This window comes from Molossus molossus, unplaced genomic scaffold (genome assembly GCF_014108415.1).
Source record: "Molossus molossus isolate mMolMol1 unplaced genomic scaffold, mMolMol1.p scaffold_m16_p_17, whole genome shotgun sequence".
Classification (NCBI taxonomy): Eukaryota; Metazoa; Chordata; class Mammalia; order Chiroptera; family Molossidae; genus Molossus; species Molossus molossus.
The window spans coordinates 69,436,554-69,458,076 of NW_023425352.1; the positions used below are offsets into that span (position 1 = coordinate 69,436,554).

General features: G+C 55.3%; 1 protein-coding gene across 2 annotated transcripts in view; it reads left to right on the plus strand.

Moving 5' to 3' along the window:
* Positions 1-21,523, plus strand: part of ARHGAP22 (Rho GTPase activating protein 22) — a 156,573-nt gene that overhangs the window by 115,534 nt on the left and 19,516 nt on the right. Inside the window, exons 1-2 of one of the 2 annotated variants that reach the window (XM_036265320.1) lie at positions 913-964; positions 7,638-7,766. In XM_036265320.1, the coding sequence (XP_036121213.1) occupies positions 913-964; positions 7,638-7,766 (181 nt within the window). Of the gene's footprint in view, positions 1-912; positions 965-7,637; positions 7,767-21,523 lie in introns of those variants that run through there. The other variant, XM_036265319.1, reaches the window with a different exon arrangement.

Below are 21,523 nucleotides of genomic sequence, written 5' to 3' on the forward strand. Positions count from 1 at the left end.
TCCGAACTGCGTGAGCAGCGGTATGAAAAGCCGGGGTCCAGAGCACATGACCAGCCATAAGCCGGGAGAGGGATGGTTACCCTGGGGCTGAGGTTTCTGTTTTCCCAGTCTGGCCCCTTGCCAGGTCCCCCGGGCTCCCTGCCCTGGTGCCTGTGCCTGGCCCGTCGTCCTTGCTCCGCTCATGCCTGTGAACTGCCAATCACAGGAGTTTCCGCAGGGCGGCAGCCGGTTTCACAGGAAGAATCTGGAACTGCTGAGCGCAAACCCCGCTGAGCCATTCCCCCGCTGGGTGCCCGCGGCCACCGGAGCTCGTGGGGTCTGGCCCCGTCTGTAACAGGGATGGCGGTGACCGTGGCCGGGCTTCCTCGCCCCATCCAGTCCCACCCAGAACCGCACGAGGCAGGTCCAGGTGCTGGCTCCTTGTTGCTGAAGAAATGGGACCATAGGAACATGATGGGGCCAGTAAGCCCATTGATCAGGCTCCCTGCCTGGGGAGGAGGACCGGGGGGCACGAGGCTGGTGGGGCCGGCCGCCCTGTGCTCCCAGGCCCTCGCCTGCCGGGACCCGGACGGACCCAGCGGGGTGGACCCAGCTGTAGCCGGTCCTCACTTCCTGTGCTGTTCCAGGAACGCGGGGGGGAGCATGCAGGGCGGCAGGCACAGGGGACCTGCGTGGGGATTTCCATTGCAGGAAGCCCAGGCAGCCCCTGCACTAGCCAGGGATGGGCTTGTTCCTCCCCGCCCCACCCCGGACAGTCCCAGCCTTGGGGCCCCGGGAAATGCACCGGTTTCAGGACAGACAAAAAGGGCCCGAGGGCAGAGCAGAGCACAGCCTCCTGCCCGGGGCTCCCGGAGCCTCCTGCGCCTGGCCCACCCCTGGCTGGCAGTGCCCGGCCTCGCCGCGGCCCGCACCATGCCCTTCTGCCCCACCAGGCATCTGAAGAGGAGCAAGCATCTGCCCAGGGGTAAGTGGGTAGCCAGGGGCAAGAGCAGGCTGCAGGGACGCCAGGCCAGGACGATTAACCCTTGAAAGGCAGTGGCTTCTGGTGGCTCCAGGTGGGTTCAGAGAAGTGACTGGAGAGGAGGACACAGGTGGCTTGGACTCCTGCGCAGGTGCAGCCAGGGATGAGCAGACAAGCCCGGCTGGCTCAGGTGTGGCCCGGAGCCCACACCACACACAGGCAGCCGGGCATCTGAGGGGTCTTCTCCCCCCAACCTAGTCTAGGCTGCCTTAAAGCTGTCCAGGCCTGTAGCCACCAGCCAAGGGAGGCTTCTGAGCACCTGAGATGTGCTCTTACTACGAAATACACACCAGCTTTTGAAGACTCAGCTATTATCCTAAATATAACTGAGATAGATACATCTCAGTAATTTCATTTTATTTATCTGTCGTTTTTGGTGAGGTGTTGAAATGAATGCTACTATTTTGGATGTATTGGGATACATAAAATCATTCAAAATAACTTCACTGTGTAGTCTAGCTACTTAAACATCTGAAACCATACATGGGCCAGGAGAGTGTTTTTACTGGATTCCACTGAACCGGGGAGCTGTGTCCCCACACTTGGTTTCATTCCTGGGGTCCTGTTTGGGGCCCTCTCTGGAGCCCCCGTTCCGCTGGGCAGCAGTAAAGTGACTGTGGGCCCCGTGTCAAATGACCCAAGCAGGTGGTCACCGTGAGTAGTGACTTCCTCATTTCTAAGCACTGTCTGTGGGTCCTGGTAGGTCAGGCTGACTTGGACATCATTCAATTGAGTACAGATGACTGACTCTTTTCACTCGGGCAGAGGGCTCTGGGTCGGGCTGGGAGCCAGGTGCCTGGGGTCGGAGTTCACTGGCGTACAGCTTGGATGTGTTTCTTACACCTTTGGGCCTCAGTTTTCCCCTGTATTTGTTCATTTTTTATTGAGGTACAGTTGATGCAAATATTGATTTAGTTTCCAGTATCCAACACAATGATTTGATATCTGTGTGTATTGTGAAGGGATCACATTAAGTCGTTACCATCCATCACCATGCAGAAATGACAGAATTACAGAACGTTTTTCCCCTGTGACGAGAACTTCTAAGATCTACTCTTAGTCACTCTCAAATAGGCGACGCGTTGTCATGAGCTGTGTCACCATGCCGTGCTGGCTTACTTTATAACTGAACGTTCCTACTTCTGACCCCCATCCCTGCTTTGGCGACCACCCTGTTCTCTGAGCTCCGGTGGTTTTGGTGTTCTAAGATTCTACCTGTAACTGAGAACATACAGTCTTCGTCTTTCTCTGTCTGACTTATTTCACTTAGCACAGTGCCCTGGGTTCCGTGTTGTTGCAGATGATAAGATTGTTTATTGATTTCAGAAGGAAAAACATCCGTGTGAAACATCGGTCAGTTGCCTCCCACACATACCCTGACTGGGGATTAAACCCATACCCTGGGAATTATATGTTTTTGAATTAGTGCTTTTGCTTCTTTCAGATGAATACCCAGAGGCTGACTCTCTGGATCAGATGTATTTTTAACCTCTTGAGAAACCACATTCTGTTCCATAGTGGTCTCCATTCCCACCGTGGTGAACAAGGCCCCCTCCCACCTCCCCACCAGCATGTGCTACCCTTGTCTTTTTTATGACAGCATCCTAACGGGGGGAGGTGGTATCTCGTGCTTTGATTTGCATTTTCCTGATTTAGTGATGCTGAGCATCTTTTCATGGACCTGTTGGCTGTCTGTATATCATCTCTGGAAACATGTCTCTTCAGATCCTCCACCCATTTTTAAATGTGACTGTTTTTGCTGTTGTGTTGTATAAGTTCTTTATATATTTTGGACGTTAACCCTCATCAGATATATGATTTGTAAATATTTCCTCCATCTTTTTCTCAAAAATGGGGATAATGACACCACTTCCCTTGTGAATATTTAGACTTCTAAGGCACATCCGTTGGTGAACTTCATGCCAGTCTCCGAGTGGGTGCTCTGTGTGCCAGCCACCTGGTTCTGCTACTGCTCCTCTTCCCTGTGCCACAGGGGGTGGGATGCCCCCATGCCCAGCCCGCTCCTGTGCTGAGCTTGCTTAGGAAACAGAGTGGGGGTGGCTCAAAAATAAGGAGTATGAGTAGCTAGGTCATAAAAACACAAAATCGATGTGTGCGGGGTTGTGATAAGTGCTGTGGGAAAATTAGGGTCAAGAAGGGGTATGGTTGTGGTGGGTGATGTGGAGTGAGGTTTAATTTTTCTTTATTGATTCCAGAGAGAGAAGAAGGGAGAGGGAGAGAGAGAGAGAGAAACATCGATGAGAGAGAACATCGATCGGCCGCCTCCTGCATGCCCCCCACTGGGGATCGGGCCACAACCTGGGCATGTGGCCTGACCGGGAATCGAACTGGCGACCTGTTGGTGCAGGGTCGACGCTCAACCACTGAGCCACACCGGCCGGGCTTGGAGTGAGGTGTAAAGAGAGCAGCAGCAAGGTCCCCCAAGAGGGCAGCATCTGAGGAAAGTCCTGAGGAAGTAGGAAGCTAGTGGTGTCAGGGTCAGGATGGCAGCTTCTCCAGCACCAGCGGGGCAGAGGGGACACTGGCACAAGGCCTATCCCAGGGCTGTCCGGTGATCGAGCAATGGCAGGGCGCACAGCGAGGCGTCCAGAGTGCTGGGAGAGAGGGCAAGGGGCTTGGAGGGCCACCGCGAGCGAGGACTCTGCTGAGAGGCCATTGCAGGATTTTGAGCAGATGGTATGAGCTGGTTTGGGTCTTGACTGGGTCACTGACTTAGTCTCCTATCTACACCCAGAAAAGACGAAATGGAAGAAACATATGTTTCAAGATACTGGACATTGGGCAGTGACAGACGGTGCCCCCCAGAGATGGGAAGCAAATGGCGTGAGCCCTGCCCCTGCTGCAGCTGACCGTCCTGAGAGTCTCCAGGCTGCGGGAGGGAGGGAACCCGGGTGGGGACCCAGGACTCCGGGAGCGGGGTCAGAGCGTGGGGACTGGGCGCTGGTGCACCAGAGTTCCCGGGGCAGGAGAGGGCTGCTCAGAGAGAATGGCTGTCTTGAGACCCCATCCCCTCATGCATGGGGCACGTTTCTGATTTTATTCACCTCGAAAGCCAGCTTTTGTTTTAGTGACTTTGTTGTCTGTGTCTTTGTCTCCGTTTTTCTGGTTAACACATTTTTGAAAGGGCTGGAGTTTTGGCTTTGAGTGCAAGTGGTCCATGCACTGCCGTCCACGCTGGGGCTGTGCAGTCGGCAGGCCTGCGGCGGGGCTGGTGGGGGACAGCACAGCCACACCCCAGAAACGAGGCTGGCGTCTGGAGCCCCCACCTAGTACAAGGCAGTAAGGGACTAGTAGGGACAACTTTACACCAATAAACTCAACAATTCAGATGAAATCAATTCCTTGAAAGCTACAAAGTACCAAAGCTCATTCAAGAAGAAGAAACAGGTGCATATGTTAAATTACATGTGTGATTCAAAACCTTCCCCCAAAGAAAAACCCAGGTCTAGGTGCCTTCCCTGGTGAATTCTACCAAAGTTTAAGAAATAAGTAATAGCAACGCTGCACAAACTCTTACAAAAACATTGGAAAGGAGGGACCTTCAGCTTGTTCTGTGAGGCCGGCATTGTCCTGATACCAAACCGACGACGTTATAGAAAAGAAAGTGGAAGACCAATATCCATTATGAATATAAATGAAAAATTCTCAGCAAAACTTTAGCAAATTGAGTTCAACAATATCTAAAAAGGATAATACATCATGGCCAGTTGGGATTCCAGGGACGCAAGGTTGGTGTAAGATTTGAACATTCATCAACGTCATGGATCATGAACAGACTAAGAAAAGAAATCATGTGATATCTCAATAGATACAGAAAAGGCATTTGACAAAATCCGACATCCATTTCTGGTTTTAATTTAAAAAGCTTCCGTCAAACTGGAACTAGAAGAGAGCGCCCTGAACCCGAGAACAGACGCAGACTGGAAACCCGCAGCAGATGTGCTTCACGGTGGACATGGAGTGCCTGTCGCCACACGATGAGCAAGACACGAATGTCACTCTTACCGCTTCCAAACATTGTGTAATTGAGGCTGTCAGCAGTGTGATGAGCAAAGAAATAAAGGGCACCCGGCTGGAAAGTGAGAACTAAAACCGTCTATTCACGGAGGTACAGGTGCCCGGGTAGGCGCACGGAGTCAGTAGAGAAAAGTTCGCCTGCCCAGCAAGGGGTGCGGGGGCAACTGCACAGCCCCGCGCGAAGGGCACACTCCAGTTCATACCTGGCACCACGTACAATAGCTCGCAGACCTGGCTCTAAGTCCTAAAGCTATGAAACTTCTGGAAGAAAACTTTTATGACCTTGGCTTAGATACAAAGCCAGAAGCAGACTCAGTAAAAGAAAAAGGTTGCTAAATTGGGCTTTATCAAAAGTAACAATGTCTCCGCTTGGAAATACACTGTGAACAGAATGAAAAAGGCACAGACTGGAGGAATATTGGCAGAGTGTGCATCTGATAAAGGACTTGTATCCAGAACATGTAAAGAACTCTCAAATCCCAACGAGTAATGAACAAGTGAACGACACATTTAAAAAATGGACAAGCCTGGCCAGTGTGGCTCAGCGGTTAGAGTGCCGCCCATGGCCAGAGCTGCGGGTTCAGTTCTGGCCGAGGGCACATACCTTGGCTGCAGTTCGGTCTCAGCCCTGGTTGGGGTCCCTCTCACATCAATGTTTCTCTCAATGTCTCTCTCTCCCCCTCCCCCTTCCTCCCTCCCACTCCATCTGAAGATAAATGGGAAATTGATTATCCTTGGGTGAGGATATAAAAAAAAAAAAAATGGACAAAAGACTTCAAAGGATATTTCACTAAAGAAGATACCTGGATGTCAATTAAGTACATACCAAGATGTCCAAAGCATCGGTCATTCGGGAAATGCAGATTCGAACACAGCGTGTACGGCTGCACACCCATTAGAATGGCTGCAAGTAGGAAGGCTGACCAGGCCACGTGCTGGCCAGAAAGTGGAGGACGGGAACTCGCGCACCGCCGGCGGGAATGTGACAGGTGCGGTCACTTCGGAAAACAGTTCGTGGCCATTCCTAAGATGTTAACCGTATGTCTATCGTATATACGTAGATAAACATACATGAAAACTACATCGAAAGTCAAACGCACAGGCTTAGAGCACTGTGGGAGCAGGGCCACAGGCAGGGGCCTCAGAACAGCTGTCAGCATCTGGGCAGGGAGGGCCCAGGTTTTGCAGATGAAGCTTGTATGAAGCCTGTGTGACTTGGGTGGCCATCTTTGAGACAATGAGCTGAAAGGGAGACATTCCATTAGCTGCAACCTGAGTGTTCCTTCAGGACAGACAAGTGACCACGCGAGTTCTCAGAGCCGGGGTCTCCGGGTCCCTTTCTTCTGAGTCATCTCAAGACGTTTCCAGAGAAGCTCCCCCTCCCCCGGGCACTCAGCCGCCTCAGCCCTCGTAGTCCATGTGGTGTCGGGCCCCAAAGGTGCTGAGTGTCTGTCCCTGTCCCAGTGGCGGTGCGCACGCCCATGACGCCCTGCAGCTGGCTGAGCTTGGGCGTTGCCTGTGCGTCCAGCAGGTCCACCGCCGCTCCGGGCCCAGGCTGCTGTCTGCCCCCGGCTCTGCCTCGGCCCCAGCCGCTGTGTCAGGGGCTGTGGGGCCCCAGGAGCAGGGCTGTGTCTGTAGTGAGAGGCTCCAGGGGCCCCCTAGGGCCCTGGCCGTCTTGTCTCCTGCTCCCCACCCTCCTGAGCTGGGGGCCCCCGGCCTCTCCTGCTTGCCCCCAGCCTCGGTCCTTGCTCCCAGCACCGCCCCCGTCCCGCGTGGCACTGCTGCGGCCACCTTGTCTGTGGGCACGGTGGGGACTTGGGCTGTGCGCTGGCTGTGTGAGTTCGGGCAGGTTCCCGGCCGCTTCCTCGTCTGCGACGTGCAGATGGTAGAAGTGTTTCCCTCAGAGTCGCTGGGAAGGTTCAAGACTCCCGCAGGGCAGGTGTGTCTGTTAGCTTTTCCCCGTTAGGTGTCTGCAGTTTCCAGAACAGTCCCAGGCAGGTAGCACGTGCTCGGGAAGCACTTGCCTCTGACGGGTCTCGTCCCGAGTGTCCCGTTCTCCCCCTGCGCCGACCCTTCGGGAGTGCAGGCCCCTGGGACCACCCCGCCACAGGCGGGCCTGGGCGGGCCTGAGGCTCTGGGACCTTGACAAGCCCATGGTGGTGGGTGTGTGTACATGAAGCCAAGACCATCCTTGAAAGTCCCTTAACTGCCTGCGAGGTTCAGTGCAAGTGGTTTACGTGCATCCCAAAGATGAGTCCTGTCCATGCAGACGGGAGCACCACTGCCCTGCCTGGAGGCAAAGTCAGTTCGCCAGCGGCTGCCCGAGCTGTCCCACCTCTGCCTTGAGAGGAGGGCCTAGTGTGCACCTGGCAGCGGGACAGGTGCAGGATTTGGGAATTTTACTCTGGGTGCCTCCAGTCTGCATGCTTTTTAAATAGTGCCCAGGGTGATTTTAATGATTCTGAATCCACGTAGAAAAGGATCAGGACCAGGGGAGAAAAGGGACCCGCTGGGCTGGAGAGCGGGCCGCCTGTCTGCGCGGGCCCCTGCGGTAAGCCTGTGTCTCCCTGTCTTGCAGGTGGTGCTGGTGAGCGGGAGAAGGTGCCGGCCACCCCTGAGGCGCTCCTGCTCATGGCCAGTTCTCAGCGTGACATGGAGGACTGGGTGCAGGCCATCCGCCGGGTCATCTGGGCCCCGTTTGGTGGAGGTACTGCCCGTAGCCTGCATGCTCACCCTCTAGAACCCCTGCGTCCAGGTACTCATGCCCCTCGCCCCGCTCAGGACGCCCCGCTGTGTCCCACGCTGCTCAAGGCAGGCAGTGCTGTCCCCTGTGCGGCTGGCCCTCAGGTGTCCCGGCAGGACCCCGGCAGGGGAGATGAGGCCACTTTTCGAGGACTCGCCCTCCTCCAGCTGCACAGCCCCGCAGCTTTGGGGCTTTGTCTTCGTGCTTGCCTCTGCGCCCAGACCCTGCGGGATGCCTGGGGTGAGGATGCCTGGGGTGCGGATGCCTGGGGTGCAGGATGCCTGGGGTGTGGGATGCCTGGGGTGCGGATGCCTGGGGTGCGGGATGCCTAGGGTGTGGATACCTGGGGTGCGGGATGCCTGGGGTACGGGATACTTGGGGTGCGGGATACCTGGGGTGCGGGATGCCTGGGGTGCGGGATGCCTGGGGTGCGGATGCCTGGGGTGCGGGATGCCTGGGGTGGGAGGTCCGTACAGCGGCCGGAGTGCGCACTCTCGGGGGCATATCCCACAGTTCTGCACAGCTCTCCCTCTGCAGCGCCGCTGCAGACATGGGGCCCCCCCCCCGCAGACACAGCCCCCCCGCAGGCACGGGGCCCCTGCGGACATGGGCCCCCTGCGGACACGGGCCCCCTGCAGACATGCCCCCCCAGACACGGCCCCCTGCAGACATGGTGCCCCTGAGAACACGGGGCCCCCTGCTTGCCCTCAGAACCACTCTGTCTCCTATGGGAAAGCAGTAGGTTCCACTTACTTCCTTCTGTGTGTGTAACCCTGCGGGCGCCCAGATATAGTGTCTTTGTCCCGACACTTGCAGTTCAGTGGTAAACGAAGCAGGCCACGCCCCCCCCCCCCCCCCCCGCGTCCTGTGGGAGACGGGGAGGCAGTGCCATCAGGGGGAGGACGGGGCGCCGGGTAGAGGCTGGAGCCCAGCCAGGGGACCCCGGGAAGAGCGCTCAGCGGACGGGGCAGCTAGTGCGAGGCCCGGGGTGGGTCTGAGCGGTGGGCAGTCTCAGGAAGGCCAGTGGGTCTGAGCGAGGACAGAGAGCCAGGACCAGAGGCGAGAGCTCACCCAGGCCTGGCACAGGGTGGACACTTCAGATTTTGTTCTAAATCGATGGGACATCAGGGAGGGCTCTGGGTAAGAGACAGTCACGACCTGACTTAGATTTATAAAAAGAGCCCTCTGGCTGTCTTGGGGGTGGACCATGGACGAGAGTGGACACGGCACTTGGGACAGCATGGGCAAGGTCACGGGCATGGGCTGGGGTGGGAGCTGTGGGGAGTGGGGAGCTGCAGGGGCTGCAGGTTTTGTGGATGGTCTGGACTCGGGGTGCAAGAGAAGGATGGCACACAGCTGGGCGGTTTCCGTTTGCATAGGTCGGTGTTCCTATGACGTCACCATGAAAAGAGCCTTCAGAAGGGATGCCATGCAGGCGGGGCGGGGCCACTAGCTCCCTGCTGAACGTGTGGACAGGGCCTTCGGGCTGCCCGGGGTCCGAGCGCAGGAGTCATGGGCACCCCCTCCCCACACAGTGTTTGACTGGAGCCCAGTCCAGACAGGCGGACGCTCATCTTTCAGGACCCTTCTCTCACCTCCCAGCCTCACCTCGTCCCTGCCTCCTTCCGTCCCCGCCTCCCGACCCCTGACCACCTTCCACTGAACCACGGATCTCTTGTGTGGAACAGTCGATATAACTGTGAAAGTCAAAGTTTTTCTCCCGGGCTTTATAAATGGCTCACACTATTAGCCATAGCCTCCTGCCCCTGATGATTGCAGCGACTGCGACCCACAGCCCTGATTTCATGGCCTGCGAGGACCCAAGCCCACCCAGGGCTTCTGCAGCCTCCGTGGGCTTCCCCCGGTGCAAGGTGATTGAAAGTGAGTTTACAGAACAGAATGGAGCCCAGAAGTAACTTCCAGGTAGCTGGGCTTTGCTTTATGACAGGTGGCACCTCTGAACACTGGCAGAGTACAGTGCGGTGGCCTTGGGGCAGAGAAAGGTTAGGAAGTGAATTAGAAAAAGCATTCATCTTGTGGGAAAAGATGGGGCTACACACAATGAAGAACATCTGTTCTTTAAAAGGCAGATGGAGAAAATGAAAAGACAAGCTATAGATTGGGAGAAGGTATTTGCTGCATATACAACCATCGAATGACCCCCTCCTCAGGCTCCTACACACCAGTAAGGCCAAACCAGTAGAAACTTAGGCACGAGACTGGAATGGCACTTGCAGCGCAGACCCCCCTGACCCGGGAGCACGGCAGCGGTCTCCCCCTCAGCAATCATCGGGGACATGCCGACCAAGCCCACGCAGTCCTGCTCACCCCCTCGCATGACGGGAAGGGCTGCAGGTTCCACGCGGCGATGAGGGCGGCGAGCTGCAGACACTCACACGTATGGCTGGGGGCCGTCCTTGGCCGGATGGGAGATGGGTGCTGTGCACACCTGTGCTCTGGGGCTGCCCTGCGAGGCTCCAGAGGCACAGGTGAGCCAGGACACTGGCACACGCCCCAGCAGCCCTGGGGATGACGGCCTGACGCCCACCAGTATTCAACAACAACACGGGGGATAAACACATGGGATTCCTTCTTACAACAGAAAACTCCCAACAGTGAGAATGAGTTAATTACAGCTCTACCAACAAGCCCGAACCCTAAAATAGTATGGCGACCAGGGAGGCCTGGTAACGTGCTGTATGGTTCCATTTCTATAAAGTTATGTGAAGTTGCAAAACAGGGCAGAAGTAGATTATTATTTATGGAGAGATCACTAAGCAGCAAAGATATAAAGAAGAGCAAAGGACACCACAAAAGGGATGATAGTCCTAGTTACACAGGCGTTTATTTTGCAGCCATGTCTCTCCTGCATGTGTGCGTGTTTCACTACATGAAAACACAAAAAAGAAATCAAACAAAGAAGAGAAACGCTGAGGCAGAGAATCTAAGTAATTGCTCATGAAGCAGCTGGTCAGGGGTCAGAACTGAGATCTGAAGGCTGATGTTCTGAGCCGAAAGGCTGTGCTTTGTCCCAGCCCACGTAGGGCCCTGTCTCGCGTGGTCTACCTGCACCCCTCCTCCCCTCCCCTCCCCTCCCTCCCTCCTCCCCTCCCCTCACCCCCCCTTCCCTCACCTCTCCCTCATTATTAATGATGATTAATTATTAATAATAATTATAAAGAGGCATTATTAATCAGCCTCCTCAGGCTGTGTGCTGAAGAAGTTGCAAGAATTAAGACAGGAACTGTCATCAAAGGTGCTGATCTCCTCTCTCCCAGGGTGTAGAGGAGCAGAGACCCCAGGGTCAGGGATGGCAGGCATGCCCGGGCAAGCATGGGCACTCGCCGGCGGGCTCGGTCGGCCTCTGCAGGTTTCCTGGCAAGGCTGTTATTAGCCTGGGTCCCACTGGAAGGAGGCTTAGCGGGTCAGCCCCTCACTGTTTAAGAAAGGAGGCTGAGGGCACTTTCGAGCTTGTTTGTTCTGGCAGAGAGCGGGCCAACCCTGACAGGTGCGTGGGCAGCATGCCTGCGGTGGTCGGGAGCCTGGGCATCCCCACAGAAAACTGGGGCAGGCCAGGGGGTCAGGGAGCCTGTCCCTGCGGGTGGCCTGCCAGGGCGAGCTCACTGGTTCATTGCTTCGCTCAGCCAGTCAGTCATTCGCTCAAGAATGTGTTCCAGGGGCTGGGAATGCAGCAGTGAGCAGGGAAGACCAGGCCCTGCCCGCCCCGGAGCTCGTGTTCTGTGGAGGAGACAAATAAACAAGTAAACCCATTGCGGGTTGATGTGATGAGCTCAGTGGAGAAAGATAAGTTGCAGAGGGCAAGCAGGAGTGATGGGGGTCAAAGATTAGTGACACTTGAGTAGAGGAGGTGAAAGGGCGAACTAGACATATACCTGCATAGCCCTGCCTGATAGAGCACCAGCCTGTGCCCCAAAGGGTCATGGGTTCCATTCCAAGACCAGGGCATGTATCTGGGCTACAGGCTCCATCCCAGCTGGGGGGCATGTGCAGGAGGTAACCAACGGATGTGTGTCTCTCACATCGGTGTTTCTCTCTCTCCCCTTCCTTCCCTCCTCTTTGCAAAAAAAATCAGTGGGAAATATCCTTAGGTGAGGATGAACAAAAGCAACACCAAAAACAAACCAAAACAAACCTATACCTGGGCAGAGATTTGGAGGCAGAGGCAGGAGTGTGCGTGTTGGAAGAGCGGCACCGGCCAGTGTGGTAGGAGCAGAGTTGGGGAGGGGAGAGAGGAGGAAACAGGCCAGAGAATGGCGAGGTGGTAACTCAGCAGGGCCTTGTGAGCATGGCAATGGCTCTGGCTTTTCCTCCGAGTGAGGTGGTGCATGGACAGAGGCGTGGCAGAGCCCGCCTCGGGTTCCAGCAGAGGCCTCTGCTGCCATGTTGAGAATAGATGAAAGAACGAAGGACGACACAGGGAGACCAGTTACACAATTATGCAGGAGAGAGAGGATGGTGGCTTGGCCCAGGATGGTATTGGTGATGAGAAGTAATTGAATTCTTGATGTATTCTGAAGGCGGAGCCAGTAGTATTTCCCTGTTGGAATGGAAGAAAGGTGTAAGAGAATGAGAGACATCAAGGTAATTCCAACATGTTTTGAGTCAAGCAACTGGAGGGATGGATTAGCTATTAACCGAGGTGAGAAGGACCACAGGAAGTATATTTGTTTGGCAGGAAGATCAAGAGTTTACTTTGGGGCTTAGCCTGAGATGCCGGAGAGGGGCTGAAGCTAGATGTCAAGCAGGTAGTTGGACACTGACGTCTAGAGATTAGGAGAGAGCACTGGGTTGGGGAGAGAAGGTGGGGGTCATCAACACACACATGGGGTTTGAAGCCAGGAGGCTGGATGAGACACCACCAAGGAAGTATAGGGACAACAGAACCAGAGCTGAATCCTGAGCTGCTTCCCAGTAAGAAGTCGGGGAGCAGAGGAGGAGACAGCAGAAGGGGCTAGGAAAGAGGGCCAGTGAAGGGAGCCAGGAGTGAGTGGGGTCCCTGAGATGAATGAAGAGAGGGTCTAAGGAAGACGGAGCAGTGGTCAGCTGCTGAGACAGCAGTCAGAAGAGCATAGACATTGAGCTCGTGTTGAACAAGGTGGTTTTGGTGGAGAGCTAGGGATACGCTTGGAAGTAGTGGGGATGAGAAAGGATAAGAGGTGGGGAATTGGAGTGTGAGCGTAGCCAACTCTTTCAAGAAGTTTGCTATAAAGGGAAAGAGAAACAGGATAGTAGCTGGAGGAGGAAGTCAGGTAGAGGGCTTTGTTGATTATTTTTCTTTAGTTGGGAGACAAAGCAGCAATGCAACAGATGGGTGGTGCAGGAGAGAGAGAGAAGAGCTTCAGGAGCACCAATATTTCTTGTGGATATAGATGTAAAAATGCTAAAAAAAAAAAAAAGTACTAAATTGAATCCAGCAGTATATACGCCATGACCAAAGGAGATTTATCCCAGGAATGCAAGGATGGTTTAACACCTGAAAATCAACTAATGTAGTATATCAATAGAAGAAAGGACAAAATCCACATGATTGTCTCAATAGACTCAGAAAAAAAACATTGATAAAATTGGCACCCCTTTGTGCATAAGACACTCAGTGTTTTACAGGTAGAAAGGAGCTTCTTCAACCTGCTAAAGAGCATCTACAAAACCCCCAGAGATAACATACTTAATGGAGAAAGACTGGGTACTTTTCCTCTAAGTTGGGAACAAGACCGTCTTACTTTTACCTTTTCTGCTCAACATTGCGCTGAAAGCCACAGAAATGGAAATAAAATGCATCCAAGTTGGAAAAAAGAAAAGTAAAAGTATTTCTATTTGCATATAGATAATCTTAAGAAATCTAGAAAACTATAAAAAAATTCAGCAAGATTGCAGGATACAAGGTCAATATACACAAATCAATTGTATTTCTATACAGTAGCAATAAGCACACTGAAAATAAAATCAAGACAACTTCATTTACTATAGCATCCCAAAGAATAAAATACTCAGGAATGAAATTAACAGAACACAACCCTTAATACTCCTAAAATGACAAAACACTGTTGAAAGAAATTGAAGACCTAAATAAATGGAAAGACATTCCATGTTCATGGATCAGAAGACTTGATGTAAAGAGGACAGTACTCCCCAGTGGTCTCGGTGCCCAGTCTGGAGGCTCCATCGGGCAGTGCCTCCCAGCCAGCTCTCTGTGAGGGGGAATGAGGGATTCACAGGGTGTCCCGGGCAGCCTGGCTTGCATGGGTGAGTCCTTGTCTCCTTATCTGGAGACAGCCTGCAAGCCCTCCAAGGTGACTTTCGAAGGTGTCCCCGAGCCAACTGCGTTGCCTTGTGAGAAGGGCAGAGGGCGCACCGGTTTCAGCAGCAGGCTGTGGTCTGGGTGTGTGATCTGGACCTCCCCTTGCTTGCTGTGTGATCCTGGGTCCACACGTAGCCTCTCTGTGTCCTAGTTTGCAAAGTGGGAATACAGCTATCTCTGCAGGACTGTCGTGGGAATTAAAATGTAAAATGAGTGTGACATACTCAGCCTTCTCTTAGTTCTACATAGCCCTCATTTGTTCCCCAACACAGAGCACCTGCCACGCACAGGTAGGGGACACGACAGGGAAGAAAGAGACCAGACAGCTTCCACCTTCTCCCCAGGACAGAGGACAGCGAGGCAGGCACTCTGCTCGGCGCGGCATCTCAGACCTGCCTGGCATCCACCCAGCTCACCGGGTGTGGCCTGTTTTTGCAGTATATTGTAAAAATAGACTGCAGGCTCCACCCAGAGTTCCCAGCTCACCTGGGTGTGGCCCTAGAATGTGTATTTCCAAGTACTGCTGGTCTGGGCCCACATTCTGAGAACTACTGTATTTTAAAAGGTGGTGATTTCTACTGAAAGAAAAAAAAATAGAGTAGTTTTAAATACAGTGGTGAGAGCAAGCTGAAACAGTCTTGAGGGCGGCGAGGGAGGCGAGGGAGGCAAGGGAGGCGAGGAGGAGGGTGCTGAGTGCCGGTCCAGGTGGGCAGGAAGGAGGAGCAGAGGGCTGGACGGGGAGGGGCCTGAGGCCACCTGGGCCCTGTGAGGATGGCAGTGAGTGGGGAGGGGAGCCTGCAGGGCTTTGAGCTGAGAACCGCTGTGATCTGATGGAGTCTGGAAGGAAAGTTGATTGGTGACCAGACCGGGACAAGGGGAAGCCCAGAGACGTAGTAATCCAAGCAGGAGACAGCTGCTTTCATGGCGGGTGGTGGCAGAAGGGACAGATTCCACGTCTGTTCTGGAAGGAGGACTGACAAGATCTGGATGTGCGCTGAGGGAAAGGAAATGGTGAAGGGACCCCAAGGGCTCTGGCCCAGGGCCAGAGGGACAGCGCTGTCATTACCAGAGGCAGACACCGCGTGGAACAGGGTAGGAAGGGGGGAAGACCACAGATCCTGAGTGTTTGACTCTGAGGTGCCTGTTTGTGGTGGTAGCCGAGATGCTGCGTGGGCGGTTGTGTGCAGGAGTTGGGGGGCACCATGGGTGTGCAACTACAGCAATATAGTAACTCTCCACATGAAGGCCAGGGGCACTGCCAAGCATAGTAACTCTCCACCTGCAGGCCAGGGGCACTGCCAAGCATAGTAACTCCCCACCTGCAGGCCATGGGCACTGCCAAGCACAGTAACTAACTCACCTGCAGGCCATGGGCACTGCCAAGCATAGTAACTATCCACCTGCAGGCCAGGGGCACTGCCAAGCATAGTAACTCTCCACCTGCAGGCCAGGGGCACTGCCAAGCATAGTAACTCCCCACCTGCAGGCCAGGGACACTGCCAAGCACAGTAACTAACTCACCTGCTTGCCATGGGCACTGCCGAGCATAGTAACTCCCCACCTGCAGGCCAGGGGCACTGCCAAGCATAGTAACTCTCCACCTGCAGGCCAGGGGCACTGCCAAGCATAGTAACTCTCCACCTGCTGGCCAGGGGCACTGCCAAGCACAGTAACTAACTCACCTGCAGGCCATGGGCACTGCCGAGCATAGTAACTCTCCACCTGCAGGCCATGGGCACTGCCAAGCATAGTAACTCTCCACCTGCAGGCCAGGGGCACTGCCAAGCATAGTAACTCTCCACCTGCAGGCCATGGGCACTGCCAAGCATAGTAACTCTCCACCTGCAGGCCAGGGGCACTGCCAAGCATAGTAACTAATTCACCTGCAGGCCAGGGGCACTGCCAACCATAGTAACTCCCCACCTGCAGGCCAGGGACACTGCCAAGCACAGTAACTAACTCAGCTGCAGGCCAGGGGCACTGCCAAGCATAGTAACTCTACACCTGCAGGCCAGGGGCACTGCCAAGCATAGTAACTAACTCACCTGTTGGCCAGGGGCACTGCCAAGCACAGTAACTAACTCAGCTGCAGGCCATGGGCACTGCCAACCATAGTAACTCCCCACCTGCAGGCCAGGGGCACTGCCAAGCATAGTAACTCTCCACCTGCAGGCCAGGGGCACTGCCAAGCATAGTAACTCTCCACCTGCAGGCCATGGGCACTGCCAAGCACAGTAACTAACTCAGCTGCAGGCCATGGGCACTGCCAAGCATAGTAACTCTCCACCTGCAGGCCAGGGGCACTGCCAAGCATAGTAACTCTCCACCTGCAGGCCATGGGCACTGCCAAGCACAGTAACTAACTCAGCTGCAGGCCAGGGGCACTGCCAAGCATAGTAACTCTCCACCTGCAGGCCAGGGGCACTGCCAAGCACAGTAACTAACTCAGCTGCAGGCCATGGGCACTGCCAAGCATAGTAACTCCCCACCTGCAGGCCAGGGGCACTGCCAAGCATAGTAACTCCCCACCTGCAGGCCAGGGACACTGCCAAGCACAGTAACTAACTCACCTGCTTGCCATGGGCACTGCCGAGCATAGTAACTCCCCACCTGCAGGCCAGGGGCACTGCCAAGCATAGTAACTCTCCACCTGCAGGCCAGGGGCACTGCCAAGCATAGTAACTAACTCACCTGCTGGCCAGGGGCACTGCCGAGCATAGTAACTAACTCACACGGCTGGCCAGGGGGCACTGCCAAGCATAGTAACTCTCCACCTGCAGGCCAGGGGCCCTATGCCAAGCATAGTAACTCTCCACCTGCAGGCCGGGCCACTGCCGAGCATATTAACTCTCACCTGCAGGCCATGGGCACTGCAGAGCCATAGTAACTCTACACCTGCAGGCCATGGGCACTGCCAAGCATAGAACTTCTCCACCTGAGGCCATGGGCACTGCCGAGCATAGTACTCCCACGGCATTCAGGGCACTGCCGCGTCATAGTAACTAACTCAGCTGAAGGCCATGGAGCACTGCCGAGCATAGCCATGGGCACTGCCGAGCATAGTAACTATCCACCTGCAGGCCATGGGCACTGCCAAGCATAGTAACTCTCACCTGCAGGCCCTGGGCCCTGCCAAGCATAGTAACTAACTCACCTGCAGGCCATGGGCACTGCCAAGCATAGTAACTAACTCACCTGCTGGCCAGGGGCACTGCCGAGCACAGTAACTAACTCACCTGCAGGCCATGGGCACTGCCGAGCATAGTAACTCTCCACCTGCAGGCCATGGGCACTGCCGAGCATAGTAACTCTCCACCTGCAGGCCATGCGGCATGCCAAGCATAGTAAACTCTCACCTGCAGGCCAGGGGCACTGCAAGCATAGTAACTACTCACTGTTGGCCAGGGGCACTGCAACCATAGTAACTCCCCACCTGCAGGCCATGGGCACTGCCAAGCATAGTAACTAACTCACCTGCAGGCCAGGGGCACTGCCAAGCATAGTAACTCTCCACCTGCAGGCCCTGGGCACTGCCAAGCATAGTAACTCTCCACCTGCAGGCCAGGGGCACTGCCAAGCATAGTAACTAACTCACCTGTTGGCCAGGGGCACTGCCAACCATAGTAACTCCCCACCTGCAGGCCATGGGCACTGCCAAGCACAGTAACTAACTCAGCTGCAGGCCAGGGGCACTGCCAAGCATAGTAACTCTCCACCTGCAGGCCAGGGGCACTGCCAAGCATAGTAACTAACTCACCTGCTGGCCAGGGGCACTGCCAAGCACAGTAACTAACTCAGCTGCAGGCCATGGGCACTGCCAAGCATAGTAACTCTCCACCTGCAGGCCATGGGCACTGCCAAGCATAGTAACTCTCCACCTGCAGGCCAGGGGCACTGCCAAGCATAGTAACTCTCCACCTGCAGGCCAGGGGCACTGCCAAGCATAGTAACTCTCCACCTGCAGGCCATGGGCACTGCCAAGCATAGTAACTCTCCACCTGCAGGCCAGGGGCACTGCCAAGCATAGTAACTCCCCACCTGCAGGCCAGGGACACTGCCAAGCACAGTAACTAACTCACCTGCAGGCCATGGGCACTGCCGAGCACAGTAACTCCCCACCTGCAGTCCAGGGGCACTGCCAAGTGAAACCCAGGATCTGTTTGTCCCAGCCTGATAGGCAGCGGCATGGAGTGACAGTCCTGGGGCAAGGACCCGGTCTGGGAGCGGTGTTCCTGCCCGGGGTGACCACTGCGCTGCGGAGGAGCACGGGGCCATCCGAGCCTTGCTGCCCAAGCCTGGCTGCGAGGCTCCTGGAGGCCTCCGGAGACTCCTCTGACCTGCCAGAGCCAGCTCTCCCCTCGCATCCTCAGAGATCAGGGGCAGGGGGAGGGTGAAGAGAGGACAAGCTCCCAGAGGCTACAGGGCAGGACGTTTGTGGTGGAGAAAGTCCCGGCCTCAGGACAACTCGGAGGGACACAGAGCTGCCTTGTCAGTCCCGCTGGTCCGCTGGTCCTGGTCCTAATTTGCAGGAATGACATCTCTAAATGGAAGCCCTCCAGGCACAATCAGGTTCAGATGCAAAGTCACTGCCCCAGCCCAGGCTGGCAGTGGCAGAGCCCGAGGTCCTAGTGGACCACCTCTCCCCATCGCTGCTTGCACCATATCGGGGCTCTTGTGGGGAATTCAAGAAGAGTCTTATTTCCAGTTTCCTGAATGTTCACCTGGCAGGCCAGGGGGCCTGGGCCTGTCCTGGGAGCCCCTCCAAAAGGGGACAGAAAAGACTGTTGCTGATGTGGGCTGGGCTTTGGGTCACTAAGCCAGCAGAAGGGGCACTTGGGCCTGATTCTGGTTCCCCCAGCCCATTCTAATGGGCCCTGAGGGTCCACATGCTGGGCGGAGGAGATACCCTACAGGCCTTGACCCAGTCCAAGTCCCAGACTCACAAAGGCAGATCTGGCCTCTTCTGGGCATAGGGGTCGGTTCACAATTGGTCCCTGCCCTGCCCCAGAAGCCTGTGAGCTTGGACCCGAGGCAGGGGAAATGGTCCCCTGCCACAGACCCCCTGGCAGGGCCCCTGCGCAGCTCAGGGCCATGACTGTTCAGCTGCCCACCTTGCTGACCCCACCTTGGTCCTCCCCCTCCCAGCAGGGAGTGCCCTGTCAGCTTGGCTGCCCAGGGTCAGTGTGTGCCGAGCAGAGCCCGGAGTACAGCCCAGAGAAGAGCTCATCATGGTCACAGCTAAGATGGGTCTGTGCCTGCGACGCTGTGCCAGTCCCTGGTGCTGCAGCCACAGGTCGGGCAGAGGTCGCCGCTCACCAGAGCTGATGTTCACATGTCTCCATGCCAGGCTGTGCATCTCGACAGACCCTCACAACAGCCCAGCAAACCAGTCCCGGTATAGCCCCTTTATAGGTGAGAGGACTGAGCGGTAGGGACACTCAGGTGGTCTGTCCAGGCCACAAAGAAGTAGGCAGGAAGCTGGCTTTCTAACCCAGGCCTGATGAGCTCAGAGCCCTGGTGCCGGATGCCCGCTCTGAAGAATAGGATACCGGGAATGGGGCCCAGTCCAGGTCTCTGGCCCTCAGCTTCCTCTCGGCAGCCGGGGATGTCCACATCAGTCTGGGGAAAGAGGGAGGGATCTCATTCTGCCATGTGATACTCTTACGAGGGATTGTGCCCAGATTACATGGCAGAGGGGCAGAGGCCCAGAGAGGTTCAGCAGCTTGCCTGACCGCACACTGCAGGGCTGGGAGCAGGATTAGCTGCTGCAGGGCCAGCCCCTCTGGGGTCCTCTGTTGCCAGGCAGACTTCAGAGTGCCTGAGCCTCTGGATCTGAGCTGTCTCGATGGGGTGGGGGTCGTGGCGAGGCAGTCAAGGCTGACTTGGGGCAGAGGCAGTTCCTAAGGTCTTGGACTCAGGGCCTGTAGTACACACAGCTCAGATACAAGGGCCACCCCAGCTGAAGAGATCACTTGTCACCAGGTGCTTGTGTGAGAGGACAGATCCTTACCTCTCAGCTCCCTGGGCCCTGTCCCAAGAGGACAATGTCATTACTCCCTCTTCACACCCACACCCAACAGGCTCCATGGCTAAAATGACCCCAGGGTGGGCGGGTGCGGTCCTGGCCAGGGCGGAAGGTGGGGTTCCTTATGGGAGTGCATTCAGCCCAGAGCCTTCTACATGCGGGCAGCTGCAGAATTTCATCATTGGAGGGGGGGGGGAGTCCTTGGCGGGAGTGGAAGGGACTCCCTTGAGACCAGCAGGTTGAACTCAATGACCATGCAGGTGGGAAAACGGAGGCCGGAGAGGAGAAGGCAGCTCAGCACCACGGCCGCCTGAGACTGTCCCTCCTGCCCCCAGAGCAGGTGCCTCTGTGAACCTGAGGACCCTTGTATTTAACACAGACAGAGCTGCTCAGACCCAGCGGGTCCCTGGGCCAAGGGACCCCCATTTTTCCTGGCAGGTTCAAGGCAGGGCAATCCTTGGCATGTGGCCCGTTGGCACCATCTTTCTGTTTACCTGCACTCTGGGGAGGGAACACAAAGCGCCCCCCCCACCCCCACCCCGGGCCTGGGAACACTTCAGCTGCTACCCCACACTAGCATCAGGGCCAGGACAAGAGAGCCTCATTGGCCCAGGAACCAAAATCTTGAAATCCAGATAAATATTTTAATGTTACAGTTTAAAAATGCAAATGAATGCCTGCAAACTCCATTGGTTAGTTTCTTGCTGCTGCTGTAACAAATTGTCACAAACGTAGCGGCTTAAAAGGAGCACATGCCCCTCACAGTTCTGCAGGTCAGACCTGGGTCCCGGAGCCTCCCATCAGGTGGCAGCAGGCTGATTCCTTCTGTGGACTTCGGGGGAGAGTCCTGCCCCGTCCGCCTCTGGAGGCTGCCCGCACTCCCTGGCTGTGGCCTCATCACTGCAGCCCCTGCGTCCCCCGCATTGCCGCCTCTTCTACAGGTGACCCTTGAACAACACGGGGGTTAGGGGCACCAAGCCCTGTGCAGTCCAAAACCTACATATCACTTTTGACTCCCCCAAAACTTAACTACTAATAGCCTACTGTTGACTGGAAGCCGTATGGATAACAAGCCATGGATTAACACACATTTTTGTATGTTATATGGTTATATATATTAGATACTGTAGTCTTATAGGAAAGTAATCCAGAGAAAATAAAATGTTATTAAGAAAATCATAAGGAAGAGAAAATACATTTATACAGTAGAATGTATTGAAAAAATCCACATTTAAGTGGACACTCACAGTTCAAACCATGTTAAGGGTCAACTGTATGGTCAAATCCCTCTCTGCCTTCTTCTCTTATAAAGAGGGACCGTCCATCCTTAATTCAATCACGTCTACAAAGTCCCTTTTACTAGGTAAGGGAACTTAG